General features: G+C 59.9%; 1 protein-coding gene across 5 annotated transcripts in view; it reads right to left on the minus strand.

The window, feature by feature from the left end:
* BAHCC1 (BAH domain and coiled-coil containing 1) overlaps window positions 1-24296 on the minus strand; it is a 60871-nt gene that overhangs the window by 30912 nt on the left and 5663 nt on the right. For all 5 annotated transcript variants that reach the window (XM_042256753.1, XM_042256754.1, XM_027974268.2 and 2 more), the window contains exon 3: window positions 5818-5997. In XM_042256753.1, the coding sequence (XP_042112687.1) occupies window positions 5818-5997 (180 nt within the window). The remainder of the gene's footprint in view (window positions 1-5817; window positions 5998-24296) is intronic.

Genomic DNA, 24296 nt, shown 5'->3' on the forward strand with positions numbered 1-24296 from the left:
CTCCACCATTGACCGGTGTCCTTCCAACCCTGACAGGTCCCATCTTTACTCTACCCATGACAATCCCCGCAGACACCTAGGCAGAGAGCCCTGTTCCTGGAGCCCTGCACACGTCTATCCCTCTGAATTCTGCCATGCCGACATTAACTGGACGCTGGCTCTCTTCCTGTGACATCCTTTTCACTCAGGGTGTCAGTGGATTTCCACTGTGGTACACAAGACTACTAAACAGTAGTGACCACACTGAAAGCTGGGTTAAGAATTCTGAGGCTGTGTCTACACGCAGCTTGGAAAGTGCTGCAATCGACTAATAATGCCTGCCCTGGGCACAGGAAGGTCACTGGCAGCAAACTGGGAGGACACCCGCCACCACCCTTGCTCTAGTATCTGAAGCGGGTAACTTTGCAACAGCCTCCTTCCCACGTCTTCCCTGTTCCTTGCCAGATATTCCAGTTTCCGTCCATAGGCCCCTTCAGGCTCATACTCAAGTGGTCAGAACCCTTGGTAATCCAGGCTGGGCATGACAGTGCAGCTCCCAAGATCCACCACCCTGGACTTCGTTGGGAGGAGCCAAGTGAGACCCCTTAATGGGCTGAAGATGGCTTTGGAAGCTGGGCCTCTCAGGGAGTGCCCAGATCTCTCAGCCTCTTGCAGCTGGGGGCTGGGGCTGGGGCCTAAGGCTGGCACAAGATGATTTCTGTGCCACTGTGGCCCGTTAAAGTTGGCCCAGGCACACACACTGACCCCCAGTCGCCCCAGGTTTGGGGCCCAGCTGCCTGGTCTGTTCCCAGGCTGAGTGGAGTGGCTCAGAGCCAGGGGAAGGTGCCAGGCTCCCATGGACACCTCTGGAACAAAAGCAGCAGGCAGCTAGCCCAGGAGCCAGGCAGTCATGGACAGTCCCGGGCTCCTGGCGAGTGCTGTGCAGGGAGGAGCTGGGTTCAGGCCGTACAGAGCTGAGATGCAGGCCTTAGCAGCAGCCCTTCCAGGGGAACAGGACCTGTGGGCCAGGGAGGGCTGGGGACCAGGGCTTGCTGCAGGACTAAAGCTGGGGGAGAGACAGAGTCTCAGAGCTTGGAGCTGGGAACAAACTGGCATGACCCCCCGAAACCCTCACAACATCCCACCCAACACCTCTGTCAGGGAGCTCGGCTGGAGAGAGCCCTACGCTACCCCTGACCACACCTCTTGCACCCTGTCTTCCTGGGTGGATGCTCTAAGATCCCCATACCCCATGCCGGGGTATCTAAGATACACATAGACCATAGTGCTTGGGGGATCCTGGGGGCTTGGGGCCACAGGAACAGTGCAAGCCAGCCCCACACCCAGATGTGACACTGGGCCTCCATCCCCAGCCCGTCAGACCCAGTGTAGCTCACATACACCCTCGGCTGCAAACAGCAGCCCAGGAAGGTCCCCAGGCCCCCAGCATAGCAGTGGACAGTTGCTACACGGGACATGCAAGGACAGAGGGGTCCCTGGAGGTTGGGACCTGGATGGGGAGATGGGCAGAGGCAAAGCGTGGTGAGGGGCCAAGGTCACAGGGAGCAGGGCGGGGTGGGGGGTGGGGGCTGGCCACGCAAAGCCCCGAGAAAGCTCTGGAGGGGGTCAGAGGTCCAGATGGGACAGGCCTCCCTCTGGCTACGATGATGCTGGCAGGAGAGGGCCTGTCTGGCAGGGCAGCCCTGATCCCCCATGTCTGGATCTGGGGAGTTTGGTCCCTTCCCCTACACTGTCCCCAGATCACAGGGTGGTCAGCTGCCCCCAGTGACTCAGCCCTGCCCTCTGGCACTGGCAGGACCAGGTGGGCAGGGTGAGGAATGCTGCCTACATGTAGGGGCATCTTTACTGAGCTGGGCAGGGAGAGGAGGTGATCATCTGTGGTCCCGTGCGGGCAAATTCAGAGGCCATTTTGGCCACCGAGAAAACTGAGGCCAGGAGAAGGGGCTGGAGCGGCCAGCGGCCAGGGGAGAAGGACAAGGTCCAGGGCAGGGATGTGCCTCAGAAAAGGGCAGGCGGAGGGCTCCTCTCGACAGCATCACCATACCAAGACGGTGACACCAGCTGGGACCTTTGTCCCCCACATAGACGTGCTCCCAGAAGCCCTGGTGAACCCTGAAGTCTTAGAGGCGGACAGAAGGACAGCTGAGGGGCTCAGGGAAGCCAGGAGGGGGTTGGGAAACGGTAGGGAGTGCCCAGTGGCGCTCAGGTGCGACCCCTGCACCACTGGAGGCGAGCCCAGCCCCAAAGGAGAAATAGCCTGCAGGGCGGGTGCAACTGACAAAGAGGCCAGCCGGCTAACAGCCAGCGCTGGCTCATGTGCCCGCTGCCTCCGGAGGCTCTCCCTCCAGGTGGCACAAGAGACCACGAGTGGCCTGGGCTGTGGGAACCCAGCAGCCCCGTTCGTTCCTCCCCAGCTGAGCCCCCAGGAACAGAATCCCCTTTCATCGCCCTGTGGGTGGTCCCACCAGGCAGCCGGGAGTGGGGGGAGGGAGGCGGGGGGGGGGGGGGGGGGGGGGGGGGGGGGCCCGGCCTGCTGACAATAGGGCCAGCTGTGCTGCACCCCACCCCCATGGGGACCCACCCAGGGCAGGCCGGCTACACTGGCTCACCCCTTTGCCTCAGGTCAGTTCCGCCGCCCACCCTGACCCTAGGCCCCGGAAAGGAAAGTCTCATCTCTGGCGGGACCCTTCACTTGGTCGAGCCTGGGGTGGGGGGTCCGGGGGTGGGGTGGGGCGAGAGGCCCTGGACAGACAAGCTCTGCCCCAGGCCAGATGTTCTGGGGCGGCTCCTCCGTTCTGGGGTACTTGCCCTGCCCAACCCCAGCTGCTCCACCAGGGAAGCAGGAAGCCCTGGCCCCGGCTCTGGTGGCTGTCCCCCAGATGGTGGGTTGGGTCCACCCACGGAGAGCTGGGGGCCCTGCCTGAAGTGGAAGGATCCATCCTCTCTCCTGCCCCCCACTGACATCCCTTCCCATCCCTCTCCCACACCCTCCCCACCATCCTGGCCTCCTTGCTCTTAAGCTAAGAACTCCTTTAGGGGCCCAGCCCTGACTATCCCCAGGCTGGAGGGGGCGGGTAGCAAGCCTGCTTTGCCAGGCACCTGTCTCCCCGCCCATCCTGGGGGCGGCAAGAGGATGAGGATGAGGCCAGACCACGGAGCAGCCCGCCCAGGCAGCCCACCCTGCCCGCCAGCCCCCGCTCTCCGGCCATGTCGCGTGCCCCCCGCCCCACCTCGGCCCCCCTTCCCCCTGAACACACACAGCAGAGAAACAGGCCCCTGCACGCGGGCAGCCAGCTGGCACCCAGTCAAACTAGCAGCCAGGCACGCTGCCAGGGCAGCCAGCCAGCCAGCGCTGCCACTCGTCCCGGCCCCGCCCGCCCGCCGGCCTTTACGCTGGGAGCTCACAGTGAGGCAGCCGCACCACGTGGCCTGTCAGAGCGAGGCTGCAAGGAGAGGAGGGCAGGGGAACCCCGTAGAAAGGGGATCCCAGGCCGGGCAGCGCAACTGCAGGCAGAGAAGGGGAGACTAGGGCACAGGCCTGCGAGGTGGTAGGGTCCCCAGGACAGACACACGAGTGACCCTCAGGCGGGACCTGGCAGATTGGGGCCGCTGCTCCCCTGAACTCATCTTTAGTCCCAGGTGGGCCCTGCTCTCTCCTCTACCTGTGTTCTGGAGCCTGTGTTCCACGTGGGTGGCTCAGAGGCCTCCTGGCTTCCCCTTGTCCTGCACCCACCTGCATTTGCCCACGGAGCCCACCGCCTCCACATGCACGCCCTCCCCCACGAGACCGTGGGTGTCCTCAGCCCAAGGAGGCGCCAGGGCCGGTTCGGGGCTTCTCCAATGTCCTTGCCTCGGAGCAGCTGCCTCCCTGGCATGCACAGTGGGTAAGGGGTGGGTTGGGGGGCTGGCACCCTTGCACACACTGGTCCCCTCACACTGGGTGGTGGGAACTGCAACCTGCCAGGTGGCTCTGGGGCTGTGGCGACGGGTGGCGGGGTGACCCGCAGACTGTGAGCAACTCCGCGGAGGCAGCCGTTGGCTGGGGGAAGTGAGTGTCTGGAGGCCGTTGAGGGCGCTATTTGTGGGCTGCCTCCCACCCGCCCACCCCCGCCTCCCCAGCAGCCCCCAGAGGGGCAGGACAGGGAGCCTTTTCCCTGGGCCCCAGGGCAGGTGGCACTGCCCACAAACCGCCCTTTTTGCCCGCAAGGTCCTCAAGGGTGGGCCGGAGGGGCAGGGGGATATGTATCTTCTGACGCAGAGCTCTGCCATCCTGACCCTGACCAGGGATCACCGTGGCAGCCAGCCTGGCCACGCCCACGCCCCCATGGCCAGGTCAGGGCAGAGCAGCGGCCGGGGGAGGCCGTGGGTTTGGTGGAAGCTGTCCTACACGGCTGCTGCGAGTATGCCCTGCCCGCCCCACGGCGCTCGGCCCTCTCCTCCCTCCCAAAGACATTTTGGAAGCCAGACGCACCTGCCAGGTTCAGGAGTTCACCCAGCAAATGCAGAAGGCAAAAGAGCTGGGAGGAGCAGGAGAGCAAGGGGTGCCAGGCATGGCCAGCCCGGGAAGCCCTGATCCGGGGCCTGACACCATTGCACCAGGTGTCCCCTGGGGAGGCTGCGAAGAGGCAGAGGTGGGAAGCAGGCGGAGAGGGGTCTGGGCCAGGTGTCTGCTCTGCCCACCTGGGTCCTCGGCCTGGTTGCCCTTCCACTGGGGAAGGGAGCTGCTCCTTATCGCCTACCCAACATGTGCGCTCTGCACAGCACTTAAAGCCCAGATTATTTTAACAACTGTCCCTCACTCGTCACCTGTCCTGTTTGGAAAACAGCCCCTTTCTTGTTGCACAAAGAGAGGTTTCTCTCGCTCTCCAGCAGCACTGGGCGCTAATCTCCCCGCCTGGAACGCGGGCGGCAGCGGGCGCGGTGTGTGGGTCCGCGTGCTCTGCAAACACAACGCCCGCCGCTCAGCAGTCATTGAGTTACGGCAGTGCTGGTGCCAGGAGCGCAGAGCCCTCTGTGCCCGCTGCCAACTGCAATTACCTCTCCGCGTGCCAGCCGCCGTCGGGCTTAACCCTTCCTATGCTGTGGTGGCCTACTGGATATCAGCAACCTCGGGCTGGGGACACTAGGGCTCAGGGTCACTGCCCACATAATGGTGCCCAGGGGCTGAGCCGACAGTGCAGAGCTAGGTGGGGGTGGTGACCTTCCCTGAGAGTGCCAAGAGGAACCTCAACATCCTAATAGGCCCTGCAAGGGCCCTCCAGCCAGCCACGAGGCCTAAGAGCGACACGTATGAGGTACCTACTGTGTGTACAAGGCTGCAACTGAGGGGGAGGCAGGGGCCAGAGAGGGACTCCGTCCTAGGCCAGGCCCCCAGGGTGGCAGCCTGAGTCTGTTGACAGCTCTCTCCTCCTCTCCACTCCCTCCCAGCTGACACATCTGGAGCCCATGCCTCTCCGAGTCTGGGAGGTGGGCGCAGGGCTGCCCGGCCAGCGCAGCTGTGTTCCACATTTCCTCAGCTCCCCTGAGCCTTCCCGGCCCCACCCCTTCTTCCCTCTCTGCCCATCTCTGCTGCACATCTGGCCAGGACCACTGATTGGCAGGGCTGTCCCCTGCCCACACACTCTATTTCCAACCAGTTACCACCTCCCCCATGGGAGTGTCCTTGACAGGGAGGCAGCCCCTTGCCCCGGTGCTTGGCATGGTTTGCCAGCCACAGCAGGGGAGCCCTTTGCTTACCCATAGGCCCTGGGAACCATGATCAAGAACCCAGTGGCTCTAGCAGCAGGGTGTGGCTGGGAGCCTGGGCCCCTGACTTACCTTCATGGGAGTGGGAGAACCAGATCTGGGAGGTGGCAGGGTGTGAGCCCCGGTAGGCCTGCTCCGAGGGGGATGGGGTGGGGCCACTGGGGTGCGCAGAGGCCGCCGAGCCCAGGCTGCTGGTGAGGAAACTGCCCATGAAAGAGGAGGCTGGAGAGTTCCCCATCAGGCGGCTGCTAGCTGTGGACACAGTGGGTGAGAGTGAGTCTGGGCAGGGACAAGCACTAAGGAGCCCTTTCCCAGGGCTGACTCTCAGGCCCCAAGGTTCCCGGGCTTTTGTCTTCAAACAGCCAAGAAGCCAAGGTGGGAGAAGCTGCCCGCTCGGGCCCTGGAGGCCCTGACACCCTCCTGTTCTTGCAAAACCCTGAAGATTGGCACTTCAACTGAGCTGTCCTCCACCCCGCCCACCACCCCCAGCAACCAGGTGCCAGGTACTGTGGGAATAAACATTCAGGGACCCAGGGCTTGAGGGAAACATCGACCCTATGGGCGGGTCTTCACTTCGGAGGCTGACTCCCCCAGGCTTCTTAGCTGCTGGCAGACCTGCCAGAGTGCACCTCCCGAAAAGGTCCAGGGTCAGCAGGTCTCAGCCGTCTCTGTTCTCCCCCCAGGTGGCACTAGGGTTCTGGCCTTCCCCCCAAGCAGGGTCTTCAACCTTCTCCCCAGGTCCAGTTAACCATCTCATCACACTGGATGCCCTCTATCAGGTGATCAAGAGAAGAAACGGAGGCAGAGCAAGAGAGAACCACAGGAGGAGCCCGAGAACGGACACGGCAGGATCTGCTTTAATGTCCCCAGGGTTTTTCAGGGTCAGGCCCTCCTGGTGGCATTGAGACGCAGTCAGCCATTTATGTTTCAGGATACTCGGCATTTCGCCCAGCAGCTAGCCTCCATGGCCTGCCTACCTGCACCCTCTGACACTGTGTCCCCCTCTCTGCCCTGTCCAGTGGCCAAGGCCAGGCTGTTCGAGTCTCTCCAGGTTACCATGGCAACCAGTGGATTGCCTAGGAATGATGTACACCGTGCACTCTGCGCAGTGCAGCCCCCGGTGCCAGGTGGGTGGTCTGGGCTGCACCGCTCAGCCCCTACCCCGGCACGGCCCCCTGGCACCTTGTCACCTCCATTCCATGGGCAGTGAGCCTGGCCTGGGACCATCTCAGGGGATGGGGAACAAGGTTCTGGGGGTTCACCATCCCATTAGGCTGAATGCAGCAGCCTGGCAGGGTTTGCAAGGGTTCTGGGGGCTCCAGGAGGCTGCAGGCCCGGCCCAAGGTGAGTCAGGGCAGCTGTTTCCCTACCCGGGAGGCAAGGGGAATTTGCAAATTTGTGATGTCTCATCCAGCCTGGCTGGGCCCTGGGAGCTTCCCAGACGTGAGGTGACTCAGCAGAGAGGCGGCAAGGCCCTGGAGCAGGGGAGAGGGAGGGGCTGCCCCACCGGGACCCTGGCAGCTCCCCTCCACTTCCCTTCACTCCCATTCGAGGATGAGACTTGTGGATGAGAAAGGCCTCTCCCAGGAACCAGCCTCAGCGGAAGGGTCTGTGAGTGCTGGCCGGGTGCTAGGGTGTGAGCTGACCTCTGTGGTGGCTATCAGGCCAAAGGGAGACCCTGAAAGGACCAGAGGACCCAGGGGCAGGGGGCGAAGGTGTCCAAGAGCCAGGGACTTCCCAGACCGCAGGGCTGGGACTGCCATGGGCCCTGGCCAGACCACAGGCACGTCCAGCCAGAGGAGGAGACTCTGGGCTGGGAAGGGAAGTGCTGGCCTCCCGGGCGGGCGCGCAGAGCAGGCAGGAGATGGAGGGCGGTTCCTGCTGGGCTCCAGGGACCCTGGGGGGGGCCATGCTTGTGGGATGAGTGAGGCCTCTTCCTGCCTCGCCCAGGCCCACCCCATGTCCCCCAGGCCTTCCCACCCCCGCACCCTCCCAGGGAAGTCCCTCCGCCCTGCTCTTCCTGGGGACAGTGGGAAGCAACCGAGTCCAGAAGTCGGTCTGGATAAAGGATTTCTCTGGGAGCTTGGCCTGAGAACCTTGCGTTCTCCCACAGCCCAGCGGGTGGGGGCGGTGGGTGGGCCTGAGGCTGGGCGGGAGGAGTGGCCTGGTATCCCATAGGGCCCCTCCAGTCTGGATGCAGGGAAACTGAGGCTCAGAGGTGGGCCCCCTCACAGGGTCTCCCGCACCCAGGCACCCTGCAGGGGCAAGTGGGGAGCATCCCTGAGGCCGAGAGGGGGATGTTCGACTAGTCTTCTAAGCTGGAACTGGGTTGGGGTGAGGGAGACGTGGGACTTCCTGTCACCCTCCCCCAGGAGACTGGCCCTGGCCCTGGCCCTGGCTGGGCACTCTTAAGGGTGCCTGTTTTGACACCATCCCAGAAGGGGATGTCCCACTGCGTGGGCGCTTTGGCGGGGAGAGGCACTGCAGCTCAGCAGCCCTGGTCCCAGCTCCACGGGGCAGGGGACACACCGACAGGCTGGGCTTCCTGCTGTGCGCCCACCTTGTCTAGGCCAGCCACTCTCCCAATTTGGGGGACCCTCTTGGAGCCTTTCTTGAGTCCATAAGGAAGGAACCCTTGCTCCTGAGTGTGGGAAGTGAGTGGCTGGGACGGCACTCCAGTCTTGCCCTTTGACTTCGGTCCAAGGTTCCCCAGGGCCCTCCTTTGCTCCAAGCCTTTTGGGGATGCCCCTGCTTCTCCATCTTCCCCAGCCTTGTGGGCGGTTTGCAGCCCCAGTGTCCGGCCTCAGGCTGGACCATTTATCTCGGGGGCGGAGGGTGTCTTTTCCCTCCTTTTTCCTTTCACATTGAAAACGGAAGAGCCTTATCACATAAATATTATGTCTTTATATCTCCACTGTAAGACATTCAAATGACAGATACAACAAGGAAGGAAACAGAGATATCAGGGACCCCGCTGCTCTGGGACACAGCAACACACATTCCAGGGACCACTTTTCAGGCACTCGCCCTGGTGGGCCACCTGAAGGTTCCCAGGTGTCCTCTCCTAAGGCCCCAGCCCACAGCAGCAGGTCCCGCCAGGGGCTCTCATACTCCCTGACTGGCAGGCCAGCCCTGGGAGATGGGCGCTGGGCAGCTGCAAAGCCAACTTCCCTCATGGGCCCCCCAGCGCGGGCCCTGCTCAGTTGGTGGGTTCCATGAGCCTTGCTCCAAAAGGGTCAGCCTCCTCCTGCTGTCCTGGGCTAGAAATCTGCAAGCTGCCGCAGGTCCTACAGGCTTGGCCAGGTGGGCACTGCCATGATGGGTGTCAGGGAGGGGATGGCTGGCACCCAGAGCCTCCCCCACCCCATCTGACCCCTGACACTCAGACAGAGCATTCATGCTCCCATGTCACTTCCACCTCCAAGGACTTTGGCCATGGCCCTGTGCCCAGCCAGCAGAGGCATGGGCAGACCTGGCTGCCACCTCCCAGCCCCCGCCCGCCGACCAGTAGCCAGTCCCAGACAGAGCTTGAGCAGAGGCGGCCTGGGCCCCGGCCAGGGCTGAAGCTGCACAGCCAAGTCTGGCCGGGAACTGGGCTGGAGACTTCTTTCCTCTTGGCAAGGTCCTTGCCCACGGAGTGTTGTGGTTAGCAACCCGGGAGGGGACAGTGGGAGCCCCAAGCAGCAGGAAGGGCCAGAGGGGCTTTCGGCTCAGAGCCCCCCAGGGGCTAGGAGCCCTAACCCTGGCACTGTCTGCCCTAGCCCTTCTCACAGCCTTGTATTAATGCAGGTCACTGTGATCCCAGGTGGCCGGCCCACCGCGGGACTGATGAAGGGGTAGGCATCATCACTGTTGGCCCCGCAGCCTCTGGGGTTTGGATGTGGCCTGTCCAGGGAGCATGGTCACGGTGGCCAGTGCTCTGCGTCCTCTAGGGGCTCACAACAGAGCCATCTGGCCAAGTTGAACATCATCTCAGGACTAAGACCTGAACAGGGCCACTGAGGCAGACGGTTCTGTAACCACACACCAGCCCACAGCCCGCGTCCCCACTGCCCGGCCGGCCCAGGCCAAGGTCTGCAGCCCCAGACACAGGGCTCCAGCCCCGATTCCAGCGCCGCCTCAGCTCTGCCTGGGACACCACGGAGGCCTGGCCCGGGTGCCGGGCTGGCTGAGAAAACCACTCCGGAAGCCAGAATGCCCGGGAGGGCTGGTTGACACCCCCCACCCCCCGCCATGGCCCAGTTCCTCAGGCCCAGCCCTCACCCCCGGAGGCCTACTCGTTCCCACGCCCCGAGGCCCAGACAACCTGGACCGGGAGACAGACCGTACCTGGGCCCTGGCCGTGTGGCGACTTCCAGCTGCTCCAGCTGGACAGGGCTGGGCCGGAATCCCCTGACTGCCTAGCCTGCGCTCATAGGACCATTCTGTGCTGGCCATGCCCGAGGCTGCCCCACGTGCCCCCAGGTGAAACCAGGGGGAAGGGGCCTTCCTCTGCCAACCTGTTTGCCAGGCCCACCTGCTGCAGCCAAGACGTTCAACAGAAGTTGGGCAGGCCAGAGGGGTGCTGAGGGGGCCCCTGCCGTGGAGTCCAGGGGTGCCCCAAGGAGCTTCCAGTCCAGGGAGTGTCTGATGGGCAGCAAAGTCACCAGAGTTCAAAGTGCTGGCACTCCAGAGGCTGGCCCTGGGGGCCTAGAAGACCTAGGGCCTGCCCACCTCCTCTGCCTCCAGCCTCTACCTCCCCATCAGCCAGCAGGATGGAGGGACAGACATAGAAGGGCCTAGGAGAGCGCGGGAGCGGGAGTGGGCACCCAGAGTACAGCATGGGAGCATTTGTTTTGACTTAAGTGAGCTACCTTTTCTGGAAACGGTGAAATGGGTTGTAAAAAAGCACACATACAAAAGGCCTCCCTGTGATGGCTGGCGGCAGCTCCTGAGAGTCAAGCCCTTTCCAGCTCCCCTGCCACTGCTGGAGGCACAGCTGATGGGCCGCTGGCACGAGGCTCCCCAGGGGTGCTGTGTCTGGCGGCTGCACCCGCCCGCTGCCCAGACCCGCTCCCGCCCTGTGGCTCACACCTGCTCAAGGCACCCCACCGCCCCCAGCCCCCGGCAGAGCCTGCCTGGGTGCTGGGGACATCTAGCTCCCCTGGGGCCATCCCTGGGTCTCCCCCAGGACCTCAGGGGCAGCTGAGACACTGCCGCAACAGGTGGCCTGCCTGGGAGGCCAAAGTGCCCCTCGGGTGCTAGGCCAGGCCCCGCCAAGGGAGTCAACTGGAGAGGAGGCGGCAGGAAGGGTAACAGCCCACCACGTGGACTGTTCACATTCCTCTCATTCCAGGAGAGGGAAGGGGAGGGTGGATGTCCATCCCGGGTGTCCGCGTGGACAGAGGTGGCGAGACCTCGGTCCAGCCTGCCTGCAGGCGGGTGGGCGTCCATCTGTCTGGCCACCCAGGAGAAGAAAGTGGGGAGAGAGACAGGACTGGGGATACCAGGCCCAGGTGGGAGGGGCTGCTCTGGACTGCCCCACCGGAAACCCAAATTGCGCAGAGCAGGGGCCGGGCTGTAGAGGCTACGCTGCACTGCCGGCCACCAGATCCGCTCTGGGTGCACACGTGTTCCGGGCTTAATTGCTGATGTCACCAGGGACACTCCCCACTGGGCTGGAATCCATCAGTGGCCCAGGCATGAGATAATATATGTGTGTGTGTATGTGTGCACGTGGGCATAGCAGGCAGTGAAGTGAGTATGTGGGCACTCAGGGTGTGTCAGCCTGTGTGCATGGCTGAGAGTGCATATGGGCAATGGTCACGCACACAGGCTACAGATGTGCATGGAGGTCTGGGGCCAGGGCTCTGAGTGTGCGCTCAGGACATGGGTGTACACACCTGGCTCTGAGTGTGTGCGAGGTGGTGACTTGTTCCCATGTGAGGGACTCACACACAGGCCGGGCCAGCCCTCAGGGACGCTGCTTCCCAGGGCCACACCTCCACCAAACCAGTCTCCTTACTGGCCCAGACTCTGAAAAAGGCTCCCAGCCTTGGATTCTATGCGACGCCCATGGTGGCATGTGAGAGACGCCAGGACGCCCCTCTCCTTCTCCACCATGGGGGGGTGGTGCTCATCCAGCTTACTCGTGGTGGAAGGGCAACTCAAGCCTTAAGCCTGTACCAAACTGTGGTCCCAAGACCCCCGACTCCCTGCTGGCTGGGAGTTGGCCCCCTCACCAGCCCAGCGACTCAACCCATAGCCACCTGAACCTGAAAGTGAATCCAGCAGTGGTATGGGTTCTGGGGGCAGCAGGCAGGTTGCGTGGCCATCTTCCCGCAGACACCCGATCCCTTTACAGTGAAGAAGCAGCTCAGAAGCCCCCTCGGATCTGAGACCCCCTCCCAACAGGGCTGGTCTTACTGACAGGCTCTTCAGAACGCAGAAACTGTCGGGATCTGGAGCACTCCCCTCTGTCCTCGAATCGGGGGCCTCCTGTCTGGCTCCCCTCACTTGCTGGGTCTCAACAGACACAAAACCTGCCCTGCTTTCGGCCATCCTCTGCTGCCCCAGCCCGAGTCCCTGAGGACGCCATCCAATGACCCCAGCTGCCGTCCACAGCCCCGCGATGATGCAGGGACCAGAAGAGGATGCAAGATAGGCCTACGGAGGGAGGGAGGAAGGACAGGAGAGAAGGAAGAGGCTGGAGGCAGGAAGAGAGACAGCTGCAGCAGTGGGAGAGGGGTGCTGGTGGGAGGCGGCATGTGGGGGCCAGCCCCGCCCTGAGATGTGGGAGCAGCCCCAGTGAGGGGTGTCTGCCAGAACACACAGGCGTCACATGGGAAGCCCCTCTCCGCTGGTCCAGGAGAACCTTCCAGAAGACCCGGTTGGCCCAAAGGCAGCATCTCTCAGGCCATAATAGGAGAACTCTGTGGTTGCTGAGCCACCAGGCCCACAAGTGTAGAGGCAATGATGACGGGGGACGGGCCCAACCACCAACAGCCCAGAACTAATAAAAGAAAAGGAAAACCGGATATAAGTCTGGTTCTTATTAAAAGGGTAAATTTAGCTTTTTGGCTGGAGGGGGAGGGGGGCGGCCAACACTCCCCCCTGGGGCCGCCCTCGAACTCTGGCTGAGAGAGTGACTCAGAGGGTTGCCCCCCCTCCTCCTGTTCTTCGCACCTTCTGGGGTCTCCGCCTTGCTTCCCTCTCACATCCTCCCTGGCAAGCGGCCAGCACTCCCCCTCCAGGACACCTCTGAAGGCCAGGGGGCGGCGGTGTGGGGAGGTGACCAGCGCCACCCCCTCCAAACCCCGCCAGCCAGAGAAGGAGCCTCAGCCAAAGCATCACACCAAGTTGAAATAAGCCAGCTGCAAAGAGATGAATGCCCACGCTGGCTGCAGTCCAGCGTGGACATCGGGGTGTGCACACACACACACACACACACACACACACACCTGAGCCCCTGGACAGGGTCATAGGGGTCCACCCTGTTCTTCTACACTTCATCCGCTGGACCCTGGCACTCAGCACCTCAAGCTGGTCTGGGACACCCCTCTGTCTCAGCTGTGAGCAGGCAGGGCAAGAGGGAGCAGAGGGCGGGGTTGGGGGCAGGGCTGTGCCTCTCCAGGCAGAGACCTCCATGGAGCCCACGTTCTTGAATTTCTGATGGGCCACCCTCTGCAGCCCATCCCTGCCTTCTGAGACTCGCAGTAGACCTGGCTTCCCCACCAGACTCTAACGTCCGTGACCAGAAGCAAGAAAAGGCCTAGCACTGGGGCTGGGGCTGCTCCTGGCTCCTGGCAAGAGGAGCACTGTAGGGGGGCAGCTCGCTGGGGAGCAGGATCCCCCACAATGTGTTCCCGGGGGCAGCGCTACCCGCCCCACATGAGAAGGGAGATGGGGCAGAGGGCAGGGTGCACCCAGGGCTCTGTATCCTTGTAGCTTCTTCTAACAGCGCTGCTCTGACAAACCACCCCACTCCCTTCAAAGTACAGAGATAAAGTATTTTAATTTCTAAAGATGGTGAGTGTAAGTAGAGAGAAAACCTCAATTCTGACGTACAACTACAATATTTCTGGGAACTGTCAAAATGAGCAGGGCAAGGAGAGCTGTTTCTGGAGTGGAGAAGGGCATCCCACTGATCGAGGGTCCCAAATAGGGATGGAGTGCCAGCCAGCCCTGGGGAGCTGGTAGGGGAAACAGGCTCAGGGCAGCTCCGCAGGAGCTCCCAACAGAGAGAAGATCCCTGGCACATGCAGCTAGCCCACAGCCTGTGCACCCAGCCCTACTGCAGGGCGTGCTGGGGCAGGGGGTAGGGGGGCTCAGGCAGAGAGCCAGCCTTGGATCTCCAGCCCAGAAGCCTGAGCTCCTGTCTCCCGATACGACCACAGGGCAAGCAAGTTGGCTTGCTGAGTCTCCACCACCTGGATCCCACCTGTTTCAGGGGCAGGAGACAGCAGGAAACTCAGCCCTGAGACTGAGGACTGACTCCCTCACCCGATTCACACGCTGGGCTTGAAGCAAGTGTCTTTGGCAAAGGCTCTGCTGCCAGAGCAGAGGAGGGGGCTCTGTGCTGGGCTGCCCGAGTGGCACAAAGTCTTCAAAGGGTGCCCCTCACCCCAGTCTAGAGACCACAAGATGCACCATGACCCTCCTAGCCACCTAGTCCAGCAGCTGGTACCTGAGCCAGCTGCCCACTCCCCAGGAGGGCCCAGGGCATGGTTGGGCTGCCCTGAACCTCCATCGGCTCCAGGTAGTCCAGGGCGAGTGCCCAGGGAAGCTCGGGGCACCTGCTGACCTCGCTAAGGCAGGCAACTGATGTGGGAATACGGGGAGAAAGTGCTGCCCAGACCGGACAGCATGAACATCCTTGTCACCCAAGCCACAGCCTGGGTCCGGAGTTCTGGCCAGAGAACGAAATTCTAGCCCAGCTCATTCATTAGACAGTCACTGAGCAGCCGTGGTGACCTACCCTCACCCTGGCACCCAAGGAAGCCACAGGCTGCCCAGGCACCCGGGCCTTCAACAATGGCCCCCAGGCCTCTTGGTGACCCACGCTGGCCTCACGGCTGCTTGGGACCATCTCACTGGCCTGTATCTTGGAGCAGACGTTCGACAGGTAGAAAGACGCTGCTGCTTGTGTGCACCTTCCAACTTTTCTTGATTTTACCTGTATTCACACTTGTTAAGGGCTTTTTAAGAGTTTGCCTAAAGATGCATTACAATTTAATTGAGCTTTAATTTTTATATTAATTTAAAACAAATTAAAAGCTTATTTTTAGGAGACCCAAAGGGATGCAAAATGTCTTGAAAAAGGGACTGGCTTCAGGCAAACTGCCCCAAGTGACCCGCTGGCCAGGCATGTGGCAGGTCAGCTGGACAGGGCAGCTGCCCCATCGGATAGACTAGGACGTCCTGGGGGACCCCAGGTCCAGCTCCTTCACCTGCATCCTGTGTAGGGCAAGGAGGGCTGTGCCCACGAGCCAGGGACAGAGGGATCTGGTGGCACCCTTCCGTGTGGCGCTGCCAAGGCCAGGAGGCTCCACGGGCAGGAGCCCAGTCCTGTCCTCACTGCACCCGTGTCCGAGCCTGGGTCCTGAATCCTGCCTGCCGGCCGCCAGGACCATATAGGGGGTGATGAGAGTAGGCATCAGGGCCCGTGCCCCACCGAGTGAGAGCTGCAGGGACGTGAGCGCTGCCTGGGCAAGGAGAAGCGACCAGGATCTGGAGTGGCAGGGCTTGTGGGAAAGAGCCTCCAGGAGACGTGCAGGCAGTGGGTCCCACTAACTGCCAGCAGCCCCAAGCAGCCATGCACTCCTGCCAGGCTGGGCGCTGAGGCTGAGAACCTGGAGCAGCTCCTAGGCCTCCTTGTGCATAAATGCTAGAGAACACAGTGGTGCAGCGTGGGGGCCCCACCCGGCTATGCAACGCTCGGGTGCCCACAGCCCTTCGCCACCACACCTGCCGGCCAGGGAGGCGCACAGAGCAGAGGGTGAGGGGCCACAGCCCTGCTCCCTCGTCTCTCCTGAGCCCTTATTTTTCTTTTGTTGGTTGACCCCCAGTTCTTGCCTACTCGGTCACCCAAACAGCCACCAAAGAGGGGAGCGGAGGGGGCAGCTCTCCCAGCATGTGTCCTTCCTTGCCCCCCAGGCCCTAGGGCCCAGGTGAGGCCACTGGCTTCTACCCTCTGATCCATCGTAGGTGCCCCATCACACACAGAATCTCCTGTTGATGGTGAGAGCCACCTGCAGAGGGTGCCAGGGACAGTCAAGAGACAGACAGGAAGCGGCCCCACCTGGTGCCCAGCTTTTGCTCCATCAGGTCCCTCCTTTACTGGAGTGGGATGGGGCAGGGGAGTCTCTGCAGGGACGGTCCCCATCCTGAGCCTTGTTCCATCCCCACCGGCCCCTTCTCTCCATAGCCCGACCTCACATGTGCACCCAGGGGCCAGCCCTGGTGCCATACAGATGACGCCAGGCTGTACTGCCCAGTGGACCACTCCCTGCCACGCTCTCGCCCCCTGCCATCGAGTATGGCGCTAAGAAGGAGGAGACTGACCTTTCTGCCAATCTGTTTGGCTCTGACACCTTTTTAAAACACAGTCTGGGAGCCTCTGAAGATGACAAAAGATGCTTCTGGAAGGTGAGGAGATGCTGAGCTGATCCCTGCGAGGTGGCCACACAGGCTGGAGACGCTGCCAGCATGATTGTCTACCATGTGTGGTCAGGTATGGGGCGGTTTTTAGGTTAGAGACAAGGGCCAATCCAGACCCCTGTGTTTCCTGCCCTTCTCTTCCTAACGAGGTTCTCCCAGAGCATTATCTTCTCGATTTTCCAGTGTGGCGGCACACTGGTAGGAGAAAAACCGAACAGCCCCCTCTCCATGTCTAAAGACATGCGCGTGCTTTGCCTCAGTGTGCACGGACACGCATATCCCCTCTTGCCCCAGCCATCCTGCAGGGAGGGAGGCCCGTGACAGCCACGCCCAGCTCCGGGGAAACAGAGGGATGGAAGGCAGAGACACCAAGCCTCGGGACCCTGCCGCCCCTCAGAGAAGGTGGCTCCGTGTGGTGGAGGATGGGGCTGCTGCAAGGCCTGGTGAGAGAGACTGCCGAGGGCGGTCAGGGCCAGAGGTCACGGGGATCTGAGCATTGGTGACTGTGGGGGCTGCCCAGGTGGGAAGATTCCAAGAGAGGCAGGGGAATGGGACAGAGAAGGTACTTGAAGCAGCAAAGAGGGGTGCAGAGGTGGCCGGAGCCTGTGGGTGGCTGGGCATAGATGCTGAGTACTGGGAACGCTTGGGGACAATGGAATGACGAGAGTAGGGGGTGGGAGCTGACCTAAGGTGTGTGTGGGGGGTGGTGTTGGGGAAGGGAGACCTTGAGGGAAAGAGAAGCAGGGCTGAAGGCTCACACAGGCTTGGGACTGACTTGCAAGTCAAGAAAGGGCAGGGAAGCTGACTAGCACCTCCTAGAGGAACTGGGCGTGGGCTCACCAGAGACATGACTGCCGACCAAGGTCCGTCTAGTCAAGGCTATGGTTTTTCCAGGAGCCATGTATGGATGTGAGAGTTGGACTATAAAGAAGGCTGAGAGCCGAAGAACTGATGCTTTTGAACTGTGGTGTTGGAGAAGACTGGTGAGAGTCCCTTGGACTGCAAGGAGATCCAACCAGTCCCTCCTAAAGGAAATCTGTCCTGAATATTCACTGGAAGGACTGATGCTGAAGCAGAAACTCCAATACTTTGGCCACCTGATGCGAAGAACTGACTCCTTGGAAAAGATCCTGACGGTGGGAAAGATTGAAGGCGGGAGGAAAAGGGGACGACAGAGGAGGAGATGGTTGGATGGCATCACCGACTCAATGGACATGAGTTTGAGCAAACTTTGGGAGTTGGTGATAGACAGGGAAGCCTGGCGTGCTGCAGTCCATGGGGTGGCAAAGAATCGGACATGACTGAGTGACAGAAATGAACGGAACAGATTCACTGGAAGAAGCCTGGGGCAGGTGCTGGGAAAGGACCAGCTCCAGTTCAGTGGAAACCAAAAGATGGGTTCCATGGTGACAGAGGGAAGGAGGGGGCTGAAGCAGGGGCAGGCAGCTCACCAGCACCAACCCCGGCACGCCGGGCTCTGAGTCTGTCAACCAAGGTCACTGGGGACCTTTAGGCTCCACCTCCGGCAGCTGGCCAGGAGCTGCAGGATGGAGCAGGAGGTGGGAAGTGGAGACAGACCAGAACACACATTCTGATCACTGGGCCCGCTGGCTACCCCCCAGGCCAACTGGGACGTGATTCCTTGAAGGCCCATTGAGTCTGTGTATGAGTGTGAGCACGTGAGTGTAACGACATACCTCAGGGTATGAGCACACGTGATCAGGCGTGCTGAGTGCCCATGTGTGAGCTCGGCCAGTTAATGTGCTGGCAAGCCTGTCGGGACGATGACAGGGTCTGTGCCTCTGCCCCCAAAGGGGACACAAGCAGGGCCAGGCAGCAAGCCTGGTGCTAAGTTGGAGCCTGCCACATGGAGCTGCCCTGAGATGCTGGTGGAGAGCAGCCTGGAAGTGCAGCTCCTTCCCCACCCCCATCAGCACATCCCCACCCTGGGTCCCACCCCTAGAGTCTCATCCCACTGTCCCCAACCTGCCTTCTTTTCACCCCTATCCAGCTGGGCTCCCAGCACACCTGCCTTGAGGGGAGGGGGCCCTCCCTGGCCTGGCTGTGTGATATTAGGGCCATGGTGTCCTCCCCAGAGCTGCCTTTGAGAACAAAGTCCCAAGGAAGAGAGGCCCTGGCTTCCCTGAAGGAGGAGCACAGGGATAGAGCCAAGACTGCCTCTTCTCAAGGAGATGGCAGAGGGTGGTTTAGTCCATAAACCACCACTTAAATGTGGCTGATGATTCTCTCTCACTTGGCGGGGTGCCCCAAGAAGACAGCCCCAGGCCACCCTGGGGGACCCCAGTCTGCCGCGCAGGGGCCTCTCTCGGCAGCACAGGCATCCTCTGCCCCTCCCCTGCATTTCTGGTAATTTCTACTGGAAACCAAGTCCCTGCACTTGGATGAACAGGACTGCTGTAACTTTCCCTTCTGTTCCAGGCACACAGTGGGTCCCCCTTCCCCAGTGTCAAACATCTTTGGATCTAAAGACACTGGACTCTTTGTTGGGGGCCCTGGGGAGGCAGCGAGGGGGCAGGGAACCCAACCCACCTGTTCATTCCCTCCTCCTCCTCCTCCACCCGGGCTCTAGGTCAGAATGAAAAGAAAAAAAAAAAAAGCTTCCTGGCTTATCCAATCTGGAACCTAATCGTCTGGACAGCTGCAGCAGCCCTCGGATGCCAGCCCGGCTGGCTCCCTGCTTGGGCACTGGATGCCTCCCCGCCAGGCCCTCGGCCTGCTGCAAACCCACTCCAAGCCCCTATGTGGGGCTGGGGCAACTCCCACCCTGCGCCCCCCTCTTTCCAATCCCACACCCAGTTCCCGACTGGTCCCCATCCTCTGGTGGCAGCTGCTGGCAGGGCCACGGGAGGCAGTAATATTATATATTACAACAAACAGGGGCGGCCCACTGACAAATAGGCCTGCGTGATCTAAACGGTATATTATCCCATAAAAACGTCAGCGGGCAGGGCGTCAAAGCCGAGATGGAGCAGCAGCCCCGGAGCACAGGCTGCAAGGCCCGAACCTTCCTTGGCACAGCCCGGAGCTGCAGGGATGTGTTCTAGACAGTGCATGCTGGTTGTGATCTTGTTGTTTGCTTTTAATCCTGAACCTTCGGTGGGAGAAAGAAGGCCCCAGAGGTTAATAGGGACCAAGGAACCCCGGGGGAGCCGTCCCCTGGCGGGTGAGGCAGGTGGAGCCCAGCAGTGCAAGGCACCTACTGCCAAACAGGGCAGGTGCCACACCCTGAAGCCCTGGCATCAGCTTGAGAGCTCTGGCACAAGGCCCAGCAAAGACCTCCGAGGATGGCCTTTCCAAGGGGTACCCACCTTTCCAAGAGGCCACTGGTAGTGGCCCGAGTGAGAACTTTCTCTGGATGGGTGATGACGGGCCCCCTTCCGAGGGGCTAAGGCAGCACCTCCACCCTGGGGGGATGGTTTCTAGTCATCAGAAGTCATCCAAGGCGGATGCTAGTCAATATGGCATTGACAGGGCTACTGCTGCCTGGTGACGTGAGGCTGGGAAGAGGGGCGACGCTCCAGAGGCTGTGCAGGATTTTCTTGTTGGACTCTCTAAGCAGAGATCAGCCCTGAGGCCACCCAGGTGGAGTCCCCAAATCCCTTCCATGCTGACCTCTGGCCAGAGTGTCCAGGGCCCCTCTGAGAAAGCCCTGTGCAAAGGGCTGAGATCAGGGCAACTGGTGGGAATCCCCCTGAGACTCTGGCCACGCCAATCAAGGCAGCTGCCTGCCCTGCTGCACAAAGTCCTTGGGATAGAGGGGCAGCTCCTATCTTTGGGGGCCTAGATATTTATGGTAGGGAAGAGGGCAGGCGGGGGTGGGGGGCCCAGAGGCCTCTTTCAGAAGAAAGGGCAAGGGGACCCTGGGGGTAGTGACCAAGGCCTCTTTCCACCCAGAAAGCACTCATTCCCAGTGGTACTGGCTGAACTCTATTTGAGCCTGGGAATTCCCAGCTTAGGGCCGGTCCCAGGCTCAGACCCTGGAGCTAGACCAGGGGCATTCTGGGAAGTGTAGTCCTTTGGGAGTTGAGAGGGCCTGCTGGGATTTCGGGGGGTGGGGTGGGCATCCCATCAAGAGCAAGCAAAAAAGCAGAGACAGCAAAGGAGATTACTCTGACCCTAATCCCAAGGTGGAAGTCTGACATTCCTGGGAAATGGCTGAACTTAAGACATCTGCCCTGAAAAGACACCAGCCAATATTGGATTCCAGCCTCAGATCACACCCTCAGTGGTTTCCCTGAACAAACTGTCTGGAGCTCTTATTTTGGTGAGGAGATCTGGGAACTCCCCAGAGAGGAAAGACCCGGCCTGAATTCCCCAACGCCTTTCTTCCTCTGGCAGCTCCCTCCAGACCGCAGGAGAGACAGGGGTGCTACCTGCCGGCCTCCCGGAGAGGCTGCAGCGCATCCCGCACACTCTCGCACATTATTTATGCTCACAGCCCGCGCTGATGACATATGTAAGTTGACAGCGAACATCCTATCAACTTGCTGGAGTGTATCTTGATTGTTAAAACACACTCTTAAAGGTGTACGATCATTTATCAAATTAAAATAGCGGCGCCTTGCCTGTCCCTTTTCTGCCTTCCCTGACCACTCCCCTGCAGCCTCCCTCCTTCTCCGGCCTCCTGGGCATCCTGCCCTTGTACCCAGGCCCTGCTCCTCTGGTGGGGTGGGGGGCGGAGAACCCTGCCCCTGCTTCCAGGGACCCAGACTCAGTACCCCCTCCCCATCCCACCCCAGGCCAGGGCAAGCCCACTAATCGCCAAGAAGTGACAAATGCCAGAAGCCCCACCAATTAAATCTAAACTCAAGCAAAGCTCAGTGGCCAGTAAATTATTATTTTTATTAGCTTGAACCAAGTTCCCGTAAGAGAGAAAGTCAACTTGCTCCCATGAATGGCTCTTGTATAATTTATTTAACTCTGTGCTCTTTGCCAAAGCCTGGAATATTTTTAGCTCGTTCTGTTGTTGGATTTGGCTTTTTTATGTGTGTTTCTGAGGGGTATTTTTAGCTCCCTCCATGTTATTCTAACAGCCTCCTGTGCGTTTTGTCCTGTCTGTGCGGGCTGTTGAACCCAGTCTCACAGCAGACGAGGGAGATTTCTAAGAATAAACGGGAGCATTTGGGGGTGATTTGGGATCCGCACAAGGCCACTCCCTGCCTCTATGGCTAATTTGCTTTAGTGCTCACGTGACCTGGATATTCCTATAGGAATATCCCTGTAGGAATAATCAGACATGGGGGCAGTACAAGCCCCACTGAGAAAAAACCCACATTCCAAAAATGGCTTCGTTGGGGTGGGTGAGGCGGCCGCAGCCTGGCCAGTCCACGCGGCCGCCGGATTCTGGGCTCCACAGGGCAGCCGTGGCTTTGATGTTTGCTTCTGCCACTTACAGAGCAGGACGGGTAGAGTCTTCGGAAAGTAACTCTTTTCACACCTACTTAATGTTGGTAACGGTTGCCGAAACACTCCATCGTGTCATTGAGTTAATGAGGTATTTACGAAATTGTATTTTTTTTCCTATACGAAAAAATATCACATGAGAAAGGAGGGGGATCCTTTGATGGGGTCTTTTCACACCAGGAAATTATCTTCCCCACCCCACCCCCCACTGCGTTTTTCTTTTTGAGATTGAGGATCAGAAGCACTTTTAGCAGGAGAGAAGTTTGTGGTTCTCCCACCAGAAGGAACCTGCCGCCCTGTATACTCCCAACAACAACCACAGGCCCAGGGCACCTGGCTTCCAGGCCAGACCATTTACACGCCAAAGAAGCCAAGAGAAGGGGTGGAGAGGAGAACCCACCCGCAGTCACATTGCTGAAACCTCCGCCTTGCTTGGGTGGAGACCCAGTGATTCTCCTTTGGCCCCAAGGGCAACACACAGAGAAGGATGAAGGGCAGTAGCTGTAGCTGATGGCTGGAAGAGGGGGCGGGGACCCGGCTTCTCCCGGGCAGGGCTGCCTCCTACTAGACAGGCTCCCTCCGAGGAGAGGCGCGATCCCCAATCGCTCCAGGCAGTAGCGCTGATGAAAAATCTTGGGTTGGTGTGTTGTTGATTTTCATTTCCCCCCCCCGCTAGATTTCACAGCTTTGCCTCCGGACCATCTGTATTAGAGACAAAATCTAACACTGCACTAAAAATAATGATTCCAAACATTCTAATTGCACCTTTTGGTGACAAGGTTACTGGAACAGCACTTTACCATAAAACCCTACAGCCCAATGATAAAGCTATCCGCACTTTCATTTTTAGAAAAACAACGGGAGAAGCCCTGGAGCCCAACTTCCCAACGGGGTCCTTCAAGCTGACATTTTGAAAGCGCTGGGTGGGGGCAGCACTGGAGGAGTACAGGGAGGGAGACCTTGGCCCAGGCTGGGGGTGGGCCAAGACGAGGAATCCTGAGGCCAGGGACTCGATCTCCGGTGGCTGGATCCTACTCCCATGTTAGAGCCGAACAAATAGGAAGAAGCTCGGTGCAATTTTCCTTTCAGCTGGATAGTCAGTGGAGGGAGGGGTGGGCTGGGCTGCTGCAGCCTGGCTTATGGACCTGAGGCCGTCACGGAAATGGGAAGAAAGTCCGCCAAACTGGCCATTTTGAAATCCGCACACGAGATGCAAAAAGAAAAAAAAAAATTTAACTTAATTATACTTTTTCCTTTTTAAACTAGATCATATATAGGTACAGACCAAAGCAAAGTAGTCTGAGGTATAATTCTTTTTTTTTTCTTTTAATTGATGTAGCTAAATTTTAAAACCAATACAAGATCCTGGTTTTCAGCAATTTCAAAAGCCTTTCAGCGGCAGATGTTTCTAGCTGGACGCCCTCTAGGCCAGCCTTCCCATCACAAATGGGTTGAACATCTCCAGGCACAATAGGTCTCTCTGGTCCCCCAGGGAGGTAGAAGCAGCTTCCAGGAGCAGCAGACATGTGGGCCCCCAGTTGCTCCCTCTGAGGGTACCCTGGGGACCTCCAGTGAGCTCTAGAACACTCTGCATATGGGGGAGGTGAGTAGGGTTTGGGTCAAGGACACAGACCAGGCCAGCGCCCACCTGATTTCTCCAGTCCCTCCATGGCCTACGATCCAAGAACCACATGATCAAACTTGGAATGAGCCAGACAATGCTTCGGGTCACCCAGACCCTGTTCCCACCTGGCCTGGTGGTGCCTGCATCTGGATATAAGAGCAGAAAGCAGAAATGGCGGCTGACCAGGATCTCGTGAGGGGTGTGGGCTGTTGAATAGGGACAAGGGAGGCAGCAGTGACTTAAACTGATGGGGAATCCAGCCTGGCCATGCCCCACCACCACCACCGCCCCAGCCCCCAGGAGGGCATGGCCCCAGCCTGCCTGTGCACTACTGGGACAGCCTTGGTGTCAGGGGCCCTTCTGAACCCTTGCTTCTGTTACCCTCCAGGCTAGAGGGCATGGCATACGGCATGACGGGGTGGGGGGGGGCGGGGGGTGCATCCAGAAAGGACTAGGGACGCTGTGCACTGTCTCTACCGCTACCAGCCCCCAACCACAGCCCCTCAGTGTGAGCTGAGCTGGGCAGGCAGCATCTCCAATGCAGGAGCAGGAGAGACAACCACAGGGACCGTAAGGACAGATATTTAAAATCACTGATTGCCCAGGCAAGTGCTTTTGCTCTTTTGAGTTATAAATCTATAAGAGGAAAGAAGCAAGGAAGAGGGAAGAGCGAGGCAGAGGAAAAACGCAGCCTTGCAGAAGGCTCACACTGGAAGAGGAAACCAGGGCGAAGTGCTGATTCCAGGAGAAGGCTGAGTCCAGCCCCTCCACTCCTAGCTTGCTCTAACTTTTTGAATCTCATGTGGTAAATGCTAAAAGCCCATTAGTAATTAAGCAATTTCTCGTTTTTTTTTTCTTTTTAGGA

This window comes from Ovis aries, chromosome 11, assembly GCF_016772045.2.
Source record: "Ovis aries strain OAR_USU_Benz2616 breed Rambouillet chromosome 11, ARS-UI_Ramb_v3.0, whole genome shotgun sequence".
Classification (NCBI taxonomy): domain Eukaryota; kingdom Metazoa; phylum Chordata; class Mammalia; order Artiodactyla; family Bovidae; genus Ovis; species Ovis aries.